The 23,697-nt window shown below is 43.1% G+C and overlaps 1 protein-coding gene across 1 annotated transcript in view; it reads right to left on the bottom strand.

Moving 5' to 3' along the window:
* SFXN3 (sideroflexin 3) overlaps positions 1–13,811 on the bottom strand; it is a 35,626-nt gene extending 21,815 nt beyond the window's left edge. Inside the window, exons 1-4 of the mRNA XM_066600938.1 lie at positions 13,720–13,811; positions 4,159–4,325; positions 2,489–2,659; positions 102–200 (exon numbers count right to left, since the gene is read on the bottom strand). Coding sequence (XP_066457035.1) covers positions 102–200; positions 2,489–2,659; positions 4,159–4,322 — 434 coding nt within the window. The 5' untranslated portion in view covers positions 4,323–4,325; positions 13,720–13,811. The remainder of the gene's footprint in view (positions 1–101; positions 201–2,488; positions 2,660–4,158; positions 4,326–13,719) is intronic.
* Positions 13,812–23,697: the final 9,886 nt, after the last annotated feature.

Here is a 23,697-nt window from a genome sequence, read left to right as displayed (position 1 = left end):
TACCCTTTTTATAAAATGAGTAACATGGAGCCAAGCAGCTGAGCTGAAACTGTAACATAGTCAGAATGCAGTCAGCAGGAAGGGATGAGATTGTGTGTTACCTGTTGGTGATCGGCGCATCTCCGCTTCTATTGGTGTAGTTAACAACGGCGTTAAAAGACTGATTGATCCACTGCCAAAATATAACAGCAGGGGTTGTCCTGTAGGAAAAATGGGACAAAAACGCGTTAGTTTTATAATTTGTGAATTTCCCAGGAAAAAATGATAAGGAAATGATTTTCTTTTTGTTAATGGCTCAGTAGACTTCTATGGGTGTCATTTCAGAGGACTGTACAATTCTTAAAGGGACTCTCTGGTTTTGGGATCAGAGGTTAGAAGAGGTATATTACTTGTACTTGTTCTTCTTGGTCATCCTCATTCCCCTATGTTTCACCGGTTCCAGGTTCCATTTTCAGGTAGCCAAGGTGGCCACTCAATTTTTTTTAACTGCACTATGCGCTGCTCTGTGATTGGCAAGCACTGATCAAATGAGCAGGACTGGATAATCCTAGAGCAGATTGGTAGGTCTAAGACTACTGGTGCACTATAGATGATTAGCTATTCTACAGATGGTGGTGGTCATCTTGACCACCTGAAAATGGAAACCAGAACCGATGGAAAGAAGGGGCAACAAGAAAATCACATGCAGGTAGTATACCCCTCCAGCCTACAATCCTGGGGCAGAATTTTGTCCCGTGCTGCCCATGCTCTGTGCTTGTTTACAAGCTGCAGTCAGCCTGTACATGGAATGTCCCATGCTGCTGCAGCCAGTGACAGAGCTTAGTGATCGAGCAATGAGCTCGGTCATTCAGTGCAGCAGCCTGTGACGTCCGGTAAACAGGCTGCAGCAGCTTGTGAGCATGATGTCACATGGCAGACCTGGATTGGTGGCCTGACATAACAGGGAGCCAGTAGAGGTGAGTATATGACTGTTTTTTTATGTTGCTGCATGAGAAAGGGAGGAGCCATTTAATAATGGTTCAACCCCATACTAGTGATCATCTGAAGGCAGCAATAGTGAACGCTGATCGACATGCTTTATAGTCAATCAGCAATCGCTAAAGGTCAGAATATCTGCCTATGTAAAACCACCTTTAGTCATAAGAAGCCCCCACATATGCTTGTCTCATGTAATACATTATACTAAGTATTAGATTATATTGGTGTGACCTTTTATAGGTTTTATACAGTTGACTCGTAGAAAGAATGTAAAACACGCTGAATGGAGCAAATATGTCAGAACATGCCAAAGATGCTTCCGTGTTTGAGATGTATCTATAGAAACCCCGAATACAAAGTCAATGACTCAGAAGTAACTTCCTGCCTAAGATTTCTTCCTTTCTCTCTTTAGCTAAATACTGTACAAGTACATGAGCTTTCTTCTAAGAGCAAAACTGGTATTACATAAGTCCTAATTGCAATAATTGTACTGACAGCTTTAGAAGTGGTTGTGTTGGACTTCTCTGACCCAATTATACCATCCCATTACCATCTGACAGCTTGTTCCATTGGAGGATCTTCTGCCGTTCCACTCCAACCCTGTTAGTAACTGTGTGCTAATATAATGCATTAGGTTTGCCTAATGACTAGCGATCAGCAAACTATTCGAAATTTCAGTTCGATAGTTTGCTGAATTTGGGCAAAAAGTTTGGTATGAATTAATTCAAACCAAATTCGAAGTTCACCATTACGCCTAAAGCTGGTCTAGAACACTAAGAGCCATAAAAGCCTTTAAGGTCACCTAGGAGTGTACCTAAGTACTTTTGAACTGTTCTAACCTATTCCAATCCACTGTCTGACGTCTTTCTACATTCTGATTGAAGCTTGTACGGCTCCAATGTCAGAAGATGCTCGGCAGGGTATTCTTACCATCTATTGCCAGCCACTCCACTGTCGGAGCTTGTCTGGCACACACACACACTGGCTTTAGCCGGCATATGGCACCGTTGTATAACAGCAAAAAGAGAAAACCTTTTAGGAAACCCTGAATCCAAAATTGGATTGGAAAGGGCAAAGTTAAGGCAAAATTAATGAAGAACTCCCTACTTCTCCTCCTCCTCCTCCTCCTCCTCCTCTGTTTTCCTTCTATTTGAAAGAAAGAAAACAAGAAGAAGGAGAGAAAAAATTTAGCTGATTCAGCCGAGATGAACTGCCCGAGGTTCGGATTCGGACTAATCTGAACTTTTAGCAAAGTTTGACTCGAAGCAGGGGTCGACTATTTCAGTTCACTCAACACTACTAATGACCAATAACTCAATGCCATCTGTCATAATAACTACATTAATGGTCATGTCTATTTGTAATTTCTCTTCCACATGCAAATTAAGTGTCTTTTATTATTCTATCTGCAAGGTTGATTCTTTAGATCGTCAAGAAGTCATCAAGACCATGAAATAGTTCTGCTGACTGAACTATTCTGTGTGTAAGTGATGGATGGATGAAGACATGCCTGTAGAATGTCAGCATGCAGCCTGTGATTGTCATGTTCATGGGCACCTGTGCCGACATCCGTCCTATCAAGACCATCTTCTCTCCTGTATCTGGGTGGAATGCAGAATCGTAGACGTATTTCGCTCTCCACAGTTGGTCTTCGGTAAGTCCTGGGGTTCGAACTCCATTTCTGTAATAAGTTGAATAATTCATAGTGAGACAAATGGAAAACAGAATTTACCATTAGACAATTCAGGAAAGTCTCATCTGCATGTTCCCTACTTCTGTTTTTATCATTACTAGTACATTAAAGGGGTTGTCTCGCGAAAGCAAGTGGGGTTAAGCACTTCTGTATGACCATATTAATGCACTTTGTAATATACATTGTGCATTAAATATGAGCCATACAGAAGTTATTCACTTACCTGCTCCATTGCTGGCGTCCCCGTTGCCATGGCTCCGTCTAACTTCGGTGTCTTCTTGCTTTTTTAGACGCGCTTGCGCAGATCTATCTTCTCCAATCGGCTCGTCTCGGCATCACCGGCATTTTGGCTCCGCCCCCTTGTAGCGTCATCGCGAAGCTCCTCCCCCGTCACATGTGCCGATTCCAGCCAATCAGAGGCTGGAATCGGCACATGTGACGGGGCGGAGCTTCGCGATGACGCTACAAGGGGCGGAGCCAAAATGCCGGTGATGCCGAGACGAGCCGAATGGGGAAGATAGATCTGCGCAAGCGCGTCTAAAAAAGCAAGAAGACACCGAAGTTAGACGGAGCCATGGCAACGGGGACGCCAGCAACGGAGCAGGTAAGTGAATAACTTCTGTATGGCTCATATTTAATGCACGATGTACATTACAAAGTGCATTAATATGGCCATACAGAAGTGCTTAACCCCACTTGCTTTCGCGAGACAACCCCTTTAACCTTCAGGCATGGGCGTAACTATAGGGGATGCAGGGGATGCGGTTGCACCCGGGCCCAGGAACCTTAGGGGGCCCATAAGGCCTCTCTTCTCCATATAGAGAGACCAGTACTATGAATAAAGCATTATAGTTGGGGGCCCTGTTACAGGTTTTGCATTGGGGCCCGGGAGCTTCAAGTTACGCCTCTGCCTTCAGGCCACATGGTGCAGATTTGTTGCAGATTTTTTATTGGGGGCTTTACACTGGAAATGTGCAACAGTTTATGATACAATACGTGCTGATGGGGTTGTGCACAAAAAAAATGGATTTTGGCGTATTCTGCAAATGTTCAAATCCATAGCATACCCATTATTTTGCAGGTTTTCACCCTGGAAAGTCGCAGGAAATCTGTATCTAAATGAATTGCCATACCAATGAGTGATTGAAAGACCCTCCACTAAGGATGTGAGCCCAACCAGAATATCCGGGTACATACAGCTCTTTCGGATTTATTGCCCCTCATCAATCTATATCGCTAGTCATATTGTAAAGCCTGTTGAAAAGTCGGACATTGACCATTCCAATAGGTCATTCCAAATAATCCAATTGGATTATTTAATCACTCATTGGCATGACTTTTTCCCAGTTGCTATATAATACTCCCTACACCCTTCAGTGCAGAAACATTATCCCTGGATGAAACCCACATCTGTGGATTCTGCTATGGATTCATCACAAAAAGCTGATTTGTGTACAATAAAAGAAAAGCCCTGGAATCTCATCTACCTGTAATTTACTATAATGTTCTTGGCTTCATCAAGCACTTTAGGTCCAAGCAGAACATTGCGAGGATCTGTCACCATAAAGAAATGCCGGGCTCTCCCTTCAAATGTGCTCTGGTCCCATCGAGGTTCCTTGATGTTAATATTCAAAGGAAGTTCTTCAGGCATTTTCTGTAAAAAAAAAAATGGGAAAAATAGTAAAATATTGTCCGTATTGTCACAAATTCATCCGTAGTCCCACAAATGTTGTTACATCCTCAAGCTTACAATTTAGATCTGCAACAATTTATGTGCCTACAAGTAGTAAAATGTGCATAAGCTCGTAAATGCTTCACTTTCCTTAGTCTTGTATTGCTGCAAGGAGCAAGACTTAAGTTCATATTACGCTTTAAAGAGAGTAAGACACTATAGAAGGGTTAACAATAAGAATGTATTAAAATCAAATGATAATTGAGCCTAGTGGGGAATAATTGTCCTACGTTTGTAAACTATTGGATCTATATACAAAGGATAATATCTATATACAAAACATAAAGGTTTAAAAGGTTACAGATCACATATTACCATCACCAATGGTTCCCTCACTTCTAGGGGTTCAACAGATGACATCCTCATTGTGTCTCTGAAGCTTCCATACTACCCAGAGCTTCTCATCCTTCCATCAGAGATTCCAAGACTACCCCTCCCAGCTTCCAAAAGCTACTACTCCCCTAACTTGGCTGACCAAGTCATTCCAACAGGTTACCTGGCTGCATACCAAACCTTCTAAACAAAAAGATACCAGCATATTCCTGTGTGAAGTGGACATCAAACAGTTGCATATGGTCATAGATATTGACTCCAAGTTGTCTGAATACAAACTTAATTACACCTCTCCCTAGACCAGGATGTAATCTTAAATGTCCATCATGTTGAGTTCTCCCTTGTCTCCAAGTCAATCGAATTTGCACATCAAAAGAGGGGACATTGCTTCTGATTTGCACATAGAACTGGTTTAGCCACCTACTCAGTATATTCTGGTCAAAAAAGTAATCAAAATGGCTGAATAAAATCTAAATAATCATACATTTAGTATTTTCCTAACAAGTCTGCTCAGTATTTTACTTGTCACAGAAGTAGCCTGTACTCCAGAGCTGCTCTTCCTACAGAAAACCGCAGATGAGGCCTCATGCCAATGTGTGTGCATACAGACAGTATAAAACACTTTATTCCCTTCCAGAAGTAGAGAAAGCCACTATGTTACACGGCAAACAATGGAAAATGCTGCATATTGAGAAAAAAGTGCAGATAAAATGCAGAATATTGGAAGTGTGAACAACTACCTGTTAACCCTGAATGGAGGCTGGCGGCTGGAAGCGATCTCCAGCGCGCTCCAATTCTATTCAAAGAGCGACTATAACTCTTGTGTGAAAGCACAGGAGTGATAATTGTCTCAAGTAAAGGACCCTAAGAGGATCTCTGTTTTTCACCCTTTAACCCCTTTTTAGGGATCTGTTCTTTGTGGTTGGGAGCTCCCAGGTCCTTTCTTCAGGGCTAGTCTCAGTGCAGTGACAGTTGACCCTGGTGGATCAAAACCACCAAAGTGGTTCCAAAGGGCAGGGATGAAGTCATCATAACAAGGTAAAATCAGGGCAAAAGGCCAAGGTTGGAACAGGTAGAGTTTGGGAAAGCTGGGTGCACAGGCAAGTGTCAAACTGAGAATTAAAAAAATCAAACAGATACAGTTATGCCTTCACAGAATTACTAGGACCTTACTGCCCTGGCACCCTCAAGTGGAGCAGGGAAAGCTGGGTGGCCCTTATGAAGGACGCCAAGCACACACACACACACCCTACCCTTCATGGAAGACTCAGAGAATGCTGATGCTTGCAACCGGTAGAATGGAAGACCGAGGAGAGGCATCGGCGGCCATAACGGCTACATATTCTGCATCTACCCCATATGGACAGAATATAGAGTCAATACACACAAGTATGGTATAAAAGGGCCTTATGCATTTTGACTACTACAGAGAGCTGTCTTTGGTCATCTGGTCACTCAGTTTGTGAACCCAGACTCATCCCTGGTAATCCTGCAAAACCGATTGGCCATTAGCAATCAATTAACTTATTACAATCAATTTGAAAATCGCTATTTGTCCCAATTTTTTGATTTTTATGAGAACTACTCTATGAAATGCACTTTATCACGCCAGCAAAGAAAGAGATTATGTGACACAGTAATCCACAATCCATAAAGTGGATTGAAACGCTGAATCTAATCTGTTCCAAAAGAAATGGAATTTGGCTCAGAAAGTAATAGGTTTCCAGATCAAGCATAAATTCAAAGCTGCCCCTTCCCCTTCCAGGGTTTGTTGCCCTTTCCATGTAAGGGTATTCTTACACGGGCCAACTAATCACTCAAGCGATTTTGACTGAGTTGTTCTGTCAAAAAGCAGGACCTGATGGCATTGAGCAAGAATCGCTCATTAGTCGTTAGTTGCTTCGTTTCAGCTCACTAAAATGAAGAGACTAATGAGCCACTTCTCCCTCAGTGTAAACAGGCAGTCATTCATCTATGAACAACTGCCTGTTCACTGTGAATGGAAGCGGACGGAACGGATCTCTAGAGTATTCCACCTACATTCACTGAATGACTAGCACTTCTATGTGAAAACATAGTCATCCCATCTATAAAGATTCTAAGCCAGAGGCGTAACTAGAAGACCTTGGGCCCCGATGGAACAGGCCCCCTACCTACATGTGCTATTTATAATACTGGTGTCTTCTTATGTGATGGAGGGGCCTTTGGGCCTCCTAAGGCTCCAGGGCCCGGTAGCAAATGGGTGATCACCACATCTGCTGTTACTAAGCAGTGATGCAAACATATTGCAAGGGTTTTCCAGTTTTTAATTATTGGCAGTCTATTATCAGGATAGATCATCAATAGTAGATCGGTAGGGTTTTGTTGCCTGGAATGCAAGCCAATCAACTGTTTGCCTGGCTGATACACTTGTTCATAGAGCTGATGTGTGCAGGAAGCAAACAGCTCTATTCCCACCACGGTGGCCCGGATTGGTATTGCAGAAAAAGCTACCATTGAAGTGAATGGGGACTTTGCCTGTTATACCAAGCTTGACCATTGCAGTGAGAAAGTGGCTGTGTACTTCCTGCAGAAATCAGCTCCAAGCATGAGTGCACCAACAACTGATCGGTTTGGGTCGCCAGCAGCAGACTCCTGACTATTTATATTGGTGTCCTATCTTGAAGATGGCAAGTTACAGAACAGGAGGAGCTGAGCAGACTATACTTTTAATTGTACTTTCTGTTCTCCCAGGCACCATTCACATTGGTGCTTGACACATCCGCTCCATGATTGAAAAGGCTGTGCAGCCTAATTAGTCCTGGGTCTCAATGATTTCCCTGTGAAATGGTGCAGTTAATTGCACTATTTCACGGTAATCGGGTGCGCATTTGAGCACCGCCATAAACTGCTATGATGCTTTAGGTGCGCAAACTCACATAAAAATATAGCATGTCACTTTTTATTGTGCACACAAAAGCGATCGTGTGAATAAATCCATTGAAAAAGTGAATTGTGCGGAAACCAATTGCAGATGATAAATCGCAGCATGCTCCATTTTACTGCCGTCCCCGCACGAATGGCTTCCATTGAAGTCAATGGAAGCCGCCAGACCCGTGGCCTGTCCGCTACTGACATTGTGGATAGGCCGTGGATTCCACTGGAAAAGCAGGAGTTTAAAAAAAAAATCTGTACTACATATGTGCATCAGCGAGCCGTGCGGACCAGCCGCATTACCGATGAAGAAAAAAGAAAGCAGGTACACACGGACACCGCTGCTGCCAGGGCCGGATTCCGCATGCAGAATCCGACCCCCCCCATGGGCATGAGACCTTAGACCTGCGACATTTCCCATCCGGAGAGAATGCACCCTTATATTAGGATTGTGGCCGTGGAACCTGAGTGCCGAGGTGCGATTTACACCCTCCCCACCCCCACATTTACACTTCGCCTTTACACACTTGTACTACCAAGAGCAGAATCTAGCAACTCCTACAAAAAAGCCGAATTCATCATATTTTCCAGAGCGCAGTTTGGTGCCAATCCCAGCCCTCTGGGCCCGTGCCCAGATACTTTACACTCAAACTTTCCGTTTTCAAGACTTATCCTCCAAATAAAGTCAGTTTGCTAGGATTATTCTTTAACCCTTTCCTTCTCCTTCTGCTTTACAACTACTTTTCCTGCAAGAGAAACTAGCCAACAGACGAAGAATAACGGAGATGTAGCTTGTTAGTCAGCGCTTCCTGCATTCCACGCCGTGGGGCATACGGTCGGTTTCCATCCCAACCGTAGGAGTGAATCTGGCTTCCGTCCTCGCATATACGGAGACGTCGCCTCGCTTACCGGGGTTGGAAAACCTTTGCAAAATTTATAAGTCGGGAAGACAATAATGTTTTGTTGTGTTGCTGGAGAGTATAATAACATTCGTGTAATGAAATACAAACATGTACACATGGATGTAGCACGCAGGAGGCAATATTCAAGTGTATCGACATCAGATAGACTCCAGTAGGGAGCAGCAAGCAGATTTGGTCATGAAGAACTTGTGCTTTTTGTTCAGATAATGTGACTCAGCGGCCGTGCCAGCAGGACCCCACCCAAACCGCCAGACTGCGAGCACAAGGGAGGAATGCCTTCCTGCAGGCAAAGTGCTATACTGTGTATATACTGTATACTGCTGGACTGTATGCAACAGACACACAGCTAGTCTGAATACAGAAATCCTAACTTTTTGGACTGTCAGAAGGGGCAGCTAAGGTTTATTGTGTCACATGACAGTTGAGTTATATACCTTATTCTGTATATACCTTTACTTTTAAAATAAGCACAAAAATTATTGCAATATAGACATTTTCACCATCCAAATTGCACCAAATGAAGCAATAATATGTAAATTGTGGCTCAGAAACCACTAGGATAGTTCCAGATAGTTTATGGAGCAATATACCGTGTTTCCCCCAAAATAAGACAGGGTCTTATATTAATTTTTGCTCTAAAATATTTCTTCTTTTTACATGTATATCTGCCTGGTCACAGTTTAAAAATCATGCTAGGCCTTATTTTCAGAGTAGGTCTTATTTTCAGGCAAACAGGGTAGTAAGTTATTAATGCAAAACTATTTCCCAGATCAAAAAGAGGGACTTGACTTAAAAACAGGGAGGGGGGAGGTATGTGTATACACATACATCTTGTATATAGTTTGTCATTAGAAAAGCTTATTGCATGGCTTGAAGATACGGTCTAACACTATATTACAAAGCTTGGTATAATATGATAGCACCCAAAGTATGACACACACCCAGAGTATCCATGCCTATTGTCCACCATGGCTCACCACGGACTTCTCAATGTACCAGCTTGAATGCATATCATATATACCTTTTAGGGCTCCTTCGCATAGGCGTATTTGCACGCGCAAAACGTAGGACATAAAACCCATCGATTTCAATGGGTTTGTTCTCATCTCCTGTTTTTGGGTGCGCATTTCACATGTGCAAAAAAAAAGCAGCATGTTCTACTCTTGTGTGCATTTACGAACCAAAGGCGCCATAGAAGTCTATGGGGGGTGTAATTTGTGGAAAAACAGCGCAATTCTGTTTGAAAAGGAACACATCTGGAACTCATTAGGCTAATTAGCCATTTAAATTGGGACGTGTTCTTGCAAAACGCATCAAAAACGTGTGTAACATCATGCTTGCCCATGTAAGCGTGGCCAAACCTCAAATGTATCCCAATCCTCCAAAACAAGGATCCAAGTTGTACTCTACCCCACTATTAGGGCTCCTTCACACGAGGGGATTTATGTGTGTTTTTGCATGCACAAAATAGGCGCATGCAATACGCAGAGAATAGAACTTATTGATTTCAACGGGTTCGTTCTCGGGTCCGTATTTTGCGTACACATTTCGCATGTGTGGGGAGAAAAACTGTATGCTCTACTTTTGATCGCATTTCTGCACCAAAGGACCCCATAGAAGTCTACGAGGATGTACAAATGTACATGCAATACGCAAGCAGATGAGTGAAAAACAACGCAATTCCACAGGAACCCGGTAGGCTAAATAGCCATTTGAATCAGGGCGCGGTTGTGTCCCGTCCCTTTGTCCCTGCAGTGGAAAATGAGTCCCACGTGAATATGTACCCCAAACTACCCTAACCCAGCCTGACTACTGTAACCTACTATCAAGAAAAGAATGACCCGAACCTGTGACCCTAAACGCATAAGGAGAATTCACATGAGCAGAAGATTTTCACAATAGGCGCCACAGACGTGGCTTAGGGCTTCTCCAGATGAGCGTACACGCAAATACGCTCACCTCAGTGGAACATATCTGCGCAGTGAACTAGTTTTATTTGAGCATGTGTCTGCACATAGTACTGTACTTTATGCACATCCAGGGCCTGCTCACGTGTGTGTCACCCCCCCCCCCCCCCCCCACCATGATTTAAAGGGCTATTTAGCCTAATGAGGTCCAGGTGTGTTCTGTTTTTCACTGAATTGTGCAGCGTATTGCGCATACTATTGCATTTTATGCGTGCATTTGTGCGCCTCCCATAGACTTCTATAGGGCCATTTGGTGCCCAAATAAACAGGAAAATAAAGCAGGTCCTATTTTCTTGCATGTGTGAGAAATGTGTGCGCGAAAAAAGGAAATACAAATAAACCTATTGAAGTCAATGAGTTGTATTCTCTGTAGTTTGTGCACACAAACACACATGCAAATACTGAAGAAGCCCTTTATCTGCTGCTGTGGAATTCCCCTCCAAACCCACATGTCTGCATGAAGAAGTGCCGGCAGAATTAGGCCATTATGATTTTGCATCAAAATCTGCACGGAGTTTGCGCGTTTTGGTGCAGAATATTCTGTATCTTGCTGTGTGTGTTATGAAAATATTCCGCTCATGTCATAGCACCCGAAAGCAACTCGTAAGGACTCTCCTGACCCGGAATTAAACTCAAAAGAGAAATGTCACTTGAAAGTGCCTCTTCAGATCACATGAGCTGTGAGAGTGCAATGTGTGTCATTTTTCATGCTTGAGAAGGTGAGTCATGGAAGATAGATAGATAGATAGATAGATAGATAGATAGATAGATAGATAGATAGATAGATAGATAGATAGATAGATAGATAGATAGATAGATAGATAGATAGATAGATAGATAGATAGATAGATAGATAGATAATGAGAGAGAGTAATAGATAGATTCCATATCGATCTATCCATAAATATGAGAGATAGGGCTATCCATAGATCCATCCATAGATAGATTCATAGATATGAGAGAGAGAGAGAGCAATAGATAGATAAATAGATATGAGAAAGAGAGAGCGATAGATAGATCCATCTATTGATATGAGAGAAATAGATAGAAAGACAGATAGACCGATATGAGAGAGAGAGAGAGAGAGCAATAGATAGATAGATCCATAGATCCATCAATATGAGAGAGAGATAGATAGATCTATCCATAGATACATCCATAGATCTGAGATAGATAGATAAATAGAGCGATCAATAGATCCATCTATAGATAGATCCATAGATATGAGAGAGAGCGATAGATAGATCCATATAGATCTATCCATAGATATGAGAGAGAGAGTGACAGATAGATATGAGAGAGTGACAGATAGATATGAGAGAGTGATAGATAGATATGAGAGAGTGATAGATAGATTTAGTGATAGATAGATTTATCCATATAGATCTATCCATAGATCCATTCATAGATAGATCCATAGATATGAGAGAGAGAGCGATAGATATGAGAGAGATAGCAATAGATATGAGAGAGAGCGCGATAGATAGATCTATCCATAGATATGAGAGAGAGAGAGCAATAGATAGATACATCGATAGATATGAAAGAGATAGATAGACAGATAGATCCAAGGATCCATAGATAGATAGATAGATAGACAGATATGAGATAGATAGATAAATAGAGCGATCCATAGATCCATCTATAGATAGATCCATAGATATGAGAGAGCATAGATAGATAGATCCATAGATCCATCCATAGATATGAGACAGAGAGTGACAGATAGATATGAGAGAGAGAGAGAGAGAGAGTGATAGATAGATAGATTGATTGATTGATTTATAGATATGAGAGGGAGAGCGATAGATATTAAGGATGAGCGAGTATACTCGCTAAGGCACTACTCGTTCGAGTAATGTGCCTTAGACGAGTATCTCCCTGCTCGTCCTTAAAGATTCGGGGGCCGCCGCGGGGCGGGGAGCTGCGGGGGAGAGCGGGGTGGAACGGAGGGGAGAGCTCTCTCTCCCTCTCTCCCACCCGCTCTCCCCTGCTCTCCTCCGCGACTCACCTGTCAGCCGCGGCGGTCCCCAAATCTTCAGGGACGAGCAGGGAGATACTCGTCTAAGGCACATTACTCGAACGAGAAGTGCCTTAGCGACTATACTCGCTCATCCTTAATAGATATGAGAGAGAGAGCAATAGATATGAGAGAGCACAATAGATAGATCTATCCATAGATATGAGAGAGAGAGAGAGAGAGAGCAATAGATAGATCCATCTATAGATATGAGAGAGATAGATAGACAAATAGATCCAAGGATCCATCGATAGATAGATATGAGATAGATAGATAGATAGATATGAGATAGATAGATATGAGATAGATAGATAGATAGATAGATAGATAGATAGATAGATAGATAGATAGATAGATAGATATGAGATAGATAGGTAGATATGAGAGAGATAGATAGACAGATAGATCCAAGGATCCATCGATAGATAGATAGATAGATAGATAGATAGATAGATAGATAGATATGAGATAGATAGATATGAGATAGATAGAAAGATATGAGATAGATAGATATGAGATAGATAAATAGATAGATAGATATGAGATAGATAGATTAGATAGATATGAGATAGGTAGATAGATAGATAGATAGATAGATAGATAGATAGATAGATAGATAGATATGAGATAGATAGATAGATAGATAGATAGATAGGAGATAGATAGATAGATAGATAGATAGATAGATAGATAGATAGATAGATATGAGTTAGATAAATAGATCCATCCATAGATATAAGAGAGACAGTCTGAAATGAATGCATCAAGTTCCCCAGGTTCCAGGCTATGAGATGGACGGACGCTGTGGAACATTCACACCGTTACACACAGATGGTTCCGCTTATTATGAATACTTTGCAGCAGCTGCAGCGTCCGAGTTAATCCCCTCGTGGAGATCCATGCTAGGAATTACCGTGCCGTTAGGAAAGAATAGATCAGAGCGCTAGTTTACCAAAAATAACATAATTAGTTGATTTAATCACTCGCTCGCCCCATTGTTGCCAGTTCCTGCTACACTGTAACCCTTTCTGCTCCAGCTATTCAGATACAATGTTGCCTTAAAGCTTATGGAAATATTTCTGCTACATTCTAACTGTTTGGTTCCAGCTAAAGCCAGTCCCCAAATCAAAAGCGGCATAGAATGGTATATATAGACTTACGCTTGTGTGCGTCCTTGCTCAGAAGTCAAATGCTATACAGCATCCAGTGATATCAGTGACCTCTCAATGACATCATAGGCTTGTACTGTAACAGGGAGGGGAGCACAACCTAGCTTGTTGGCCTCCCTACAGCGCTCATAGCCAATGCATTAATAATACAGCACGGATGAACACGACGGCGGCCTGTGACTGGCGCAGCACCTCCTGCCGTCACTGGAAGCCACACCAGACTGGAGGGGAGTGGGAAGCAATACACATGGGTGGGCCGGCTAAGAATAACTGCTGCACATAGAGAAGAGGGAGCTGGCTGAGGCCAGTCACTGCCTGCTAGCATACAGTCAATGCTAAATGTTCTCATGGATTGCACAACAATCTTGTAAGATGTAGCAGTGCCAAGTATTCCAGGCATAGCAGAACTGAGTTTGCAAGAAGAACGTGTTCCATGTAGTAATTAGTGTTGCTCATCTTGATCGGCCGGGCAATAAAATCATCCTGATTTTCACAAACCTGAATCGGGTTAGTTCAAACCAATTTTTGGCAGAAATGGTACAAAAATTGAATTTCCCATAATGCCTGCTGCAGAGAGCAACCAGGGAGCCTTGCTGATGTCACCAAATGTGTACTTTATTTTCTGTATAGGTAGCAGTATCACTGGACGCCTGCATCACATGAACTAGCCATATATAACACGTGGTCTGTTGTTAGGGACAGATATTCTGCAGAGGATATATTGCTGCTGGTGTGAAAGCTTGTATACTGGGGTTATATTGGAGGGACCAGAGAAAGAAGCTGCAATGATTTGCAATGGTTTCTTTCCCATTGGCGATCTTGTTACTCATGGGATGCTGCGAGAGCAAAAAATCGTGGCATGCTCTATCGTTCTGCGATGTGCGTTTTTTAAAATCTCCCATGTTTCCCAATGGAGCCTCCTTTTTATCGCGTCACAATGCAGCAGACTTTCACAAAAACAAGCAATTGCAGCAAAATCATGCAAAAATAAAAGTGTCTGAGAAAATCACGAGCGGTAGCAATGATTTTGCAAGAAAAAGTAAAGCTGATGCTCAAAAATTCCAGGAGAAAAGACGCAGTTTTGGCACGATTTTCTCGCGGCAAAATCACGATCGCCCGAGTGAAACTAGCCTTAGGCCGTCTGCACACGGACTGATTTGCATTGCGGAATCCAAAGCAGGCATCCACCTCCGGATTCCGCAGTAAATACCTTCCATAGTATGCTATGGCAAAGCGGTTTTTCCTGCCTAGGAGCTGAAATCAATTGCAATTTTCCAATCGCGGAAGACGGGGAATTGTGCCGCATGCTCTATTTTTAGGCGGATTCCATGCGGATGGTTTCCATTGAGGTCAATGGAAGCCGTCCGACTCGCAGCCCTTCCGCAATCATCATTGCGGAAAGGTCGCAAGATCCGCATCACCGGCTAGCAAAGACGCAGCATAACCTGTACTGCGCATGTGCGCCGGCCGGCACATCTACAGTACAGAATAGGAATCCGGACAGGTTTGCGGGGTCACCGGCCGGGCACAAAGAACTTAAACAGGGTTCTATTGGAGGGAGCAGAGAAAGAAGCTGTATCACGTGTATATGCCTATAGGAAATGTGGTCTGTACATTGGGAGAGGGTATGTTTTTGCTGCTGTCAATGTAAGTAGCAGCAAAGAAGACAGAAAAACTACACTTTGGCGTGGGGTATATTACAGTTTTTTGTTGGTGGCCTCAGACATCGTTCAAAGTCATCAGTCCGGCCACTCCGAATTATTTGCAGACCTTATACAACTAGCAGTAGTTTTCTCCAAACTACAAAGGACGGATTCACACCGGCGTTTTGCGCGCACAATTCTCAAAGAACAGAACCCATTGATTTTAATGGGTTTGTTCACATGCATGTATTTTGCATGTGCATTGCAGTTGCGCAAATAAATTCGCAGCATGCTCTATTTTTCTGCGCCTTTGCCCAGGGAAAGAGAACATATTGAAGTAATTGGCCATTTCAATGGTTGAGAGCATTGTTGCGTGTTTTTTGCATGTACAAATGCGCACGATTTGCACATGTAAAAACTACAGTAAAAAACACGGACGTAAATACTAAACACCCATTCTGCAAAAACGCAGCGCGAATGCAAGAGTAAATGTGCATACACTTGTGTGAATCCGGCTTTAGCTGATAACTTACATAAAACTACACTTTAAAAAAAAAAAGAGAACCAAAAGGGTACAGGATGAGTCGGTGGTGGTGGTGGAGATGGTAGAGGATGGGTCAAGTTGGCACTTCAAGTGACTCCCATTGAAGCAACAGCTCCATGTTCTGCAGGAGGGGAGGCAAGCCCACTGCCATTCCTTAGAAGTGGTTCTGCCCTTCTGTTTCATCCGCAGCACACAGAGCAGATTATACAGTGCATGATACAGTACACCTCAAGTACCACCACCTCCTCCCAGTCACAGACACACAGCAGTCAACTTTGAAAGGAATCCCAGTTTGTCCAGAGACCCATAAAACTATTAAAAATCCACTTCATTTCCTAAATCTTAAAAAAATGAAAGATGACCACCACTATGAAGATCTCTCTAACGTGTTTATGGCATGTAACTGCACCCTTAGTTGTAGGATGACATGGCATGCCTCAAGTACCACCACCTCCGCTTCCTACCGGTCATAGGCACACAGCAGTCAGTCTGTACCAGTGGGCCATGAGCATCCTCACTTACCAAAACCCCACACCTTCTGTAGCAGTCGACATGGATCAGTCTGAGAAACTATTTGATCATTCAGTGTCATGAACGTCAACCAGGCAGTCCAAGCAAAAAAATGGAGAAGACCAAGACATTGAATGTACTGAAGCCCAACCATATTTTTTCTCCAAAGTGAAAGATGAGGGTTGGTCAGTGCATGCGGTCAGTCCTCCACAGGCAAGGTATACTCAGGGGGATGTGGAAATGGAGGTGCCAGCTCCCGATGCTCGCTGTGACATAGAGACCACTCAAGAGGAGAATGATGAAGAAGAGAAGGTGGAACAGGATGAGGTACTCGATCTAAAATTGAGAGGCAATGAGAGTCATCATAGCAGCTCGAAGGAAGAGGCAGCACTCTACCAAGGCAAGTGGGGTATCACAGAAAAACAAAAGGGCAGTGCCACCACCCTCAGCTACTACTAGTCACAGTAGCACCAATGTCAGGCCCACAGCCAAAGGATTTGTGCAATTTCAAAGGATGCCCAGGCTATACATGATGATAGGAGGATGGTAATCTATAAGATCTGTGGTAAGTGTTTAAAATGCAGCAAGAATATAAAGGACCTCAATATAACATGCATGAAGTCATATGAACTCCCACCACCTGCTGCCGTGGAGAGCCCACCTAGGCCAGAGGGGAAAGAGTCAGCCTCTTCTGCTGCTGTAACTGTCTACCTCCATCATCATCCCTTTTCATGCAGTAGCCTGTGATGCATTTTTGTGTAGGGGCAGTAACATGCCTGCTTCATGCTTCTCTGCAATTGACGATTGGGCTGCAGGCTTCAGAGTCAGAAGTGGGAAACTGACAGCAGAAGTTCAGCCACCAGCATGACCACCACCTTCACCGACATTGACATCTACCCCATATTCCAGCGTGTCCCAGGTCAACAGCCAGCCCTGCATCCAACAGTATAGGAATGTAAAAAAAATACTACTCCAACCATCCACAAGCACAACTGTTTGGCCAGTCCACCATTATTCAACACTGCAAGGAGAGTGGCTTTGGGCTAGAAAGGGGGCATTTTTTCCATCAAGTTTCTCCAGTCATCGGAGAAGTATAAAGAGGAAAAGGAGGATAATATAGGACCAACGGCAGGGGAGGGGGCTACGCAATGTTCCTTCTATCCATCTCTAACTCCAGCTATTCTACGTGGATGGTGGGACCAGCCAGATGACACTCTTAGGCTTGGCCCTGAGGTATGTGGACCATCACCCTTAGTCACTTTGGGGCATATGAGTGTTTTTATGCTGCAATGCTTGCAGAAGGACTGTCACATGGCCCACATCAAAACATTGCCACCCTCCTTAATCCCCACTACAGGGCCAAAATGAAAAATCTCATTTTGGGAGTAGAGAGGGACCTCAAAATGCAGCACTATCAGGGCAGACTATTAAGCACCTTGAGCAGAGCATTTCTGCGTAGCCACAGGGATGCATCCATAATACATAGAAGCTCTGTGTCTCATTGTGGATGAGCAGGAAGCCACCACAGCAGCAACATCACCGGTTCCAAGCAGGGGAATTCTAACAGAGGCATGGCTTCGTTTTTTCAGTGTGCCGCAGCCTGCAGCATAGGTATAGGGTAGGACTAACAGTCACAGGCAGCACATATCCATGATGGTCCAAGAGTATGTTAGCTGTCCCATGGATGTACTTAGACACAGCGTTGGCCCTTTTGACTTCTGGGTGTCTAAAATAGATGAGCGGCCAAAGCTTGCATAACATACCTTAGAGGTGCTTGCCTGTCCCTGTCAAATTCTAGCACTGGATTGGAGTCTCAGGTGGTAGCAAGCAGGAGCAGGCAAGCTGGGAGTTGGTACACTGAGAGAACGATGCAGAGGATTCAGCAGAGACATAGTCAGGAATAAGCCAGTAGTCAGTACAAAAAGAACAATTTTTCAAAGGGAGCAGGTAGATGTATGAGATGGTTTAAAGGCTGAGAGCCCAGAGCACAATAAACACGCACTGAGGGAGTGGCAGGGCCAGGCTTTTATAGTGTGCCTGATCAAGGGAACAGGCAGAGTCAGACAGGGAAACAGGAAGAAGGACAATGCTAGGAATCAGCAGGGGAGCTATCCAGCAAGCTGGATTGCTCAGCATACAGAGCTGCTACCTGGAGCACGGTCTATTCTACTAATAGGGGTGTCCAAATACTTTTGGTAAGATAGTACATAGTGGTGTTAGTTAATCACTGTATGGTGGTATTATTCAGTCAGTGTACGGTGGTATTATTCAAGCACTATATAATGGTAATACCCAGTCACTGTTTGGTGATATTATCAGTAGCACCAAAGAGAAAATCCAGCTCAGCCAATGGAAGAACAAGAAATGTTAAAAGTACCTTTTACTACAAAAGCATTAAAAATATGGATTATTAGGTCGTTGACCACAATACATAAAAAATATCAGTTTTTCTGATGTGTTCCGGTTTTAAATGTCTCCTTCCACCACTGGCTGAGCTGGTCTACATGTGGCTGGTCAAACGCTTTCGTGTTCTGTCCGTTTGGTACCAAGGTGATTGGTGAGCTGGAATTTTGTTTTGTCATTTTTCTACTACGGTGGTATTATCCAGCCAGCACAATGGTATTCTTCAGTCACTCTATGGCGGTATTATAAAATGTATATCTTCAAGGGTAGAATAAACGCTAGAATGCAAGCATCTCCTTATCAATAACTTGCTGCCTCCTCTTTCCAAACATTCAAGGGTGGTCTTAAATGTAAGAACGCCTCCATCTATTCCAACTCCTAGTAATCTTTAATAAGGTCAAGTGTCTGCAGTAATAACCTCACTAGAACATGGAACGTTCAGCCGTATCGTGACAAAATATACAAACATACTAAATAGGAATAAGGTAAGAGAAACAACTAATAGACTGGAGCAGCTTTTTCTATTCCCTCCTATACGTTGCTGTACGCTTAGATTTTAAATTACTGTCCTCGTAATATCTTTGGCTGATTAAATGGAGTTAGTCCAATTTAAATCTCATGTAATGTAATTATGATAATTAGCTCTTAGATGCAAAAAGGATTAATAAGATTGGAGCAAATGATTTGACAGTTGTTATAACGCTGTTTCGGGGATGTTTACACGTGACAGATTTATTGCGGAGATTTCTGTAACTGTCCCATATATCTTAATGAGATTTGCAGAAATGCATGGTCCTGCTGCAGAAACAACCCCAGTCATGTGTGTGACAGATCTGAGTATACCCTAAGGGCGCCCACCCACTGGCGATTTTTTTTCCCTGCGAAATTCGCAGCATTTTTTTCTCTGCAGGGGTCTATGGGACTTGTAATGTTAAAATCGCGATCGCGCAAAATCGCGATTTCGCGGTAAATTGCGATTTTGCACGATCGCGATTTTAACATTACAAGTCCCATAGACCCCTGCAGAGAAAAAAATGCTGCGAATTTCGCAGGGAAAAAAATCGCCAGTGGGTGGGCGCCCTTATACTTACCTTCCAGTATACAGCATGTATATTTCACTATTTTTTGATTTTTACAGCAGATTTTTCAGAAAACTTTATGAACTTTTTTAGTTCTGAAAAGTAAAAATATAATAATACAGCTTGTTTAGGACTCCTCCACTCATGTATTGTATAACTTTTTACTTAATAGGCATTGCTTCAATAGGTTTTAGACAGTAGTGTGCCAAAAGATGCCAGAGCCACACGAATACAATTAAGCTATTGGCTTTATTTTTGGTTTTATGCCCTTTTTGCACCACATTGTAAAAGTGCAGCACAGACAGCAGGGCACTAACACACTGTGACCTAGATTCATGGTACATTGATTGCACAGGCATAGGAGCTGCACTAGCAAGCATCAGCGGTAGTATACAGTACAGCCAACATCCCGCCGCAATGACTTGGATCGGAGATAACCAGTCCTGGCCGTTGGAGAGATTATCTGGGACTACTTTTTTCAAAAGCTGCCCCGTCGCTCACGTTGCACCAATGCCTGGTTCTTAAAGGGAACCCATAAGCACTTCTTCGCACACAAAACCAAGCCCAGCGCTAGAATCATCCCCTGCACCTGTTTAGAAAACATTTCCAATGTCTCTTCTTCATCATTACCTGAAGAATCACTATTTAAAATATTCCCATGTGGCTTGTAAATTAAGCAGAAGTGTCTGGTGGGCGGGCCGGACTTTCTCTTCTGCAGGCTTTCCCTATAAGTCCTCCGCTCTCTTTTCACACAGCGCTGCACAAGCTAGCGCCGCCTAGACGATCTGCCCATGTGCGGGTTAGCGGCAGCTCAAGATTTGGCAGCGCTGTATAAGCAGAGAAGGGAGGACTTTAAAAGGGAAAGCCTGCAGATGAGAAAGATGGTCCGGTACGCCCACTGGACCGCTCTGCCTGATTTACAGTGGGAACTTCTTAAATAGTGATTCCTCAGCTATGGATTTATAAAGAGATATGTGAAAATCGGACATATATGCAAATCCAAATTTAGAGTAGGCTATCCTCTCCCAGCGAACAACAATCATTTCAGAGAGAAGCTGCATACAGCCACACATATGCCTTGCAGCAAATGTCATATCACACCATCCGCATTCAAACTAATGGATGACTGTGTAATAAATGATCACATTAGGAGTTTTTATTCTTTGCAGCAGTTGTCTGTCTTGGCTCATTATGTGGCGTCTTGAGCACTTTTCAATTAAAGTGCCCAAATAGGACAGAAGTAATAGGGTTGTCCTGTAAGCCAAGCACCTTTAAAGGGAACTAGTCATAACATATTAGCAACATAAACTAAGTTTATAGGTGTATAGGCCAGGGAATCTGGAGTCCAAGGGTGTACTTTTTAAACTTACCTGGCTCCCCATTCCCTCATTGTCACCCTGGAAACCAGCGCTCGGTCTGTGCATTGGGCGCATCTCTGCAGTGAGCCCATAAAATTAGTTAGGTTGCTTATAGGTAATGAAAGGATCCCTTTAACTTAAGCCGATATATTACTTTTTAGAGTGTTACCGCAACTTCCTTCTTGAGATGGTGTGGGTCCCAGCTCATAGGCACTCTAACTAGTGCTATCAGATAGCAATGGGTGTACACATTCTTTTAAATATGTTTTCTGAAGATATGTAAATGGATAGACTGTTTAGAAACTGATGTCATAAGACGTTCTTGACTGTTTATCTCAAAAGAAACAATTACACATGAAATGATGAACACACCTGTGATCTCCAGTGAAGCCACTACCTTCCAAGTTCAAGATGTCACCACGAGAGACACCACTTGTTCCCCGGATTCTGTGTTTTCCAGTATTAGCCTCAGCAGCTCAGAAAACGAGAGAGAAACATGGCACCGCTCTGCCAACCCAAGAACAAGCATTCTCCTCTCATTACTCTACTTGGCCCTCCTGACTTTCTTTGGCAGTGCAGTCCTCTTGGCGGAGATGCGTCATCACAACCCTCAAACACACAATGTCCAGGGATTTCTCACTGTGCTCATGTTGACCTCCTCAGCTTGGATGCTTTGGTTTGCATGGACATCTGCTAAAAATAAAAGAATAAAGATGTACCAGGATCACCAGGCTGGAGCCAGCTGGTTGAAAGGTATGTATTGTGCTATTCTTATGTGCTATAGGTTCTAATGTCATGGAGTCAAGATGACCAACAATATTCTTAGCTCTAAAAGTAATGATGAGGAGTAAACAGGGTAATTAATACTATAAAATTACCCACCAAATGTGTGGCCTTGAATGGTGCACACGCTATCCAACAATGCCACCAGGTATACAACAGATCAAAATCAGGCTTTTAAATCTGCACTCTTGAAAATAGCCATAAGGCTGCATCGCCAGCCCAAAATCCAGAATCAGTATCAGTAGCACCATTCACTCAAATAGGAATGGATGCTAAAAAATATTGCTGTGGAGGACCCGGCATGTCCATGCATTTCAGGTACAGCTCATTTATTTTACAGGAAACTGTGTAATGCTTCATTTCCCCTGTGGAGGTGCTGCAGGGAAACTGAACTCTTGCCAGGTTCCTTCACAGATTATAGTTGATCACTGGGGATCCAAGCAGGGGGACAAATAATGATGCACTTAGCACTGGGAAATCCTTTTTACTAAGAATGGATAATCAAAAGCAGATAAGCCTTTTAAGTATAGGCTACAATCTATATTAATATACAGTTGCAAGATGATCGAATAAGACAATGAATCAAAGTGCAGAATTTACTAAAGCTTGTCTGAAAAAGATTTATGTTTTGGAATGGCCAATTCAAATTTCTAACCTTAACCCTACGGAGATGCTATGGCATGACCTGAAGAGGGCGGTGGACACAAGGCATCCCAGAAATATTAATGGACTGAAACACATTTGCAAGGTGGAATGGTCTAAAATTTTTCCTCAACATTATTATAGTATACTAGAAATTATTAGGAAATTATAGTACCAGTGTTTCTGGTGGCACACTGTGTCATATAGCTCTGCTACATGCACATCACACACACACACAGCTCTGGTACATGTACATCACATACAGCTCTGCTACATACATCTTTCATCTCTTAAAACAGGGAACACAAGCAGCACAGCAGAGTAAAGGGCTAATGGGCTTCACCCTTTGGGGGGGGGGGTTGCCTTCCTCTGGATCAACAAGGAGGCTGAAACAGGCCGAACCAGCTGTACATAGTCTTCATTCAGCCTAACATACTATGTTACACTGATCACTCCTGGTCATGTTACCCCGGACTCCTCCCACACAGGTGACTGATCACATGACAGTGACATAATCATAGGTGCTAAGCACATGGATGCTGTCTGGCTCTGCAGGTTTTTAATAAAGTGAAGGACCTGTGATGATGTCACTGTCATGTGATCAGTGATGGAGCTCAGAGCCCCAGTGACTGATCCCATGACGATGGCATTTTCACATGTAACTCACACAGTCACTCACTTATAGACAGATGGTCATTAGTATTCCATAGCAACTGAGAATGCGGTGGTTTGCAGGGATGTAGTCTGCATGTATTCTATACAGGGATGAAGGATCTGTGATGATGTCACTGTCATGTGATCAGGGGCGGATCAAGTCACTCATTCACAGACAGACAGGTGGTCGTTAGTATCTACACACGGATGAAGGACCTGTGATGACATTACAGTCATTTGATCAGGGGAGGAGCATGTAACTCACTCACGGACAGATTGACATTAGTATTTTGATTATTTGTTGCTACAACTAACATTTGGTAGGGGATGTGATTGCTACTAAGGAGGATTTA

This window comes from Eleutherodactylus coqui, chromosome 4 (genome assembly GCF_035609145.1).
Source record: "Eleutherodactylus coqui strain aEleCoq1 chromosome 4, aEleCoq1.hap1, whole genome shotgun sequence".
In the NCBI taxonomy this organism is placed as follows: Eukaryota; Metazoa; Chordata; class Amphibia; order Anura; family Eleutherodactylidae; genus Eleutherodactylus; species Eleutherodactylus coqui.
The sequence above is the reverse complement of the archived record's forward strand: the minus strand, read 5'-3'. Positions and strand labels throughout refer to the sequence as shown.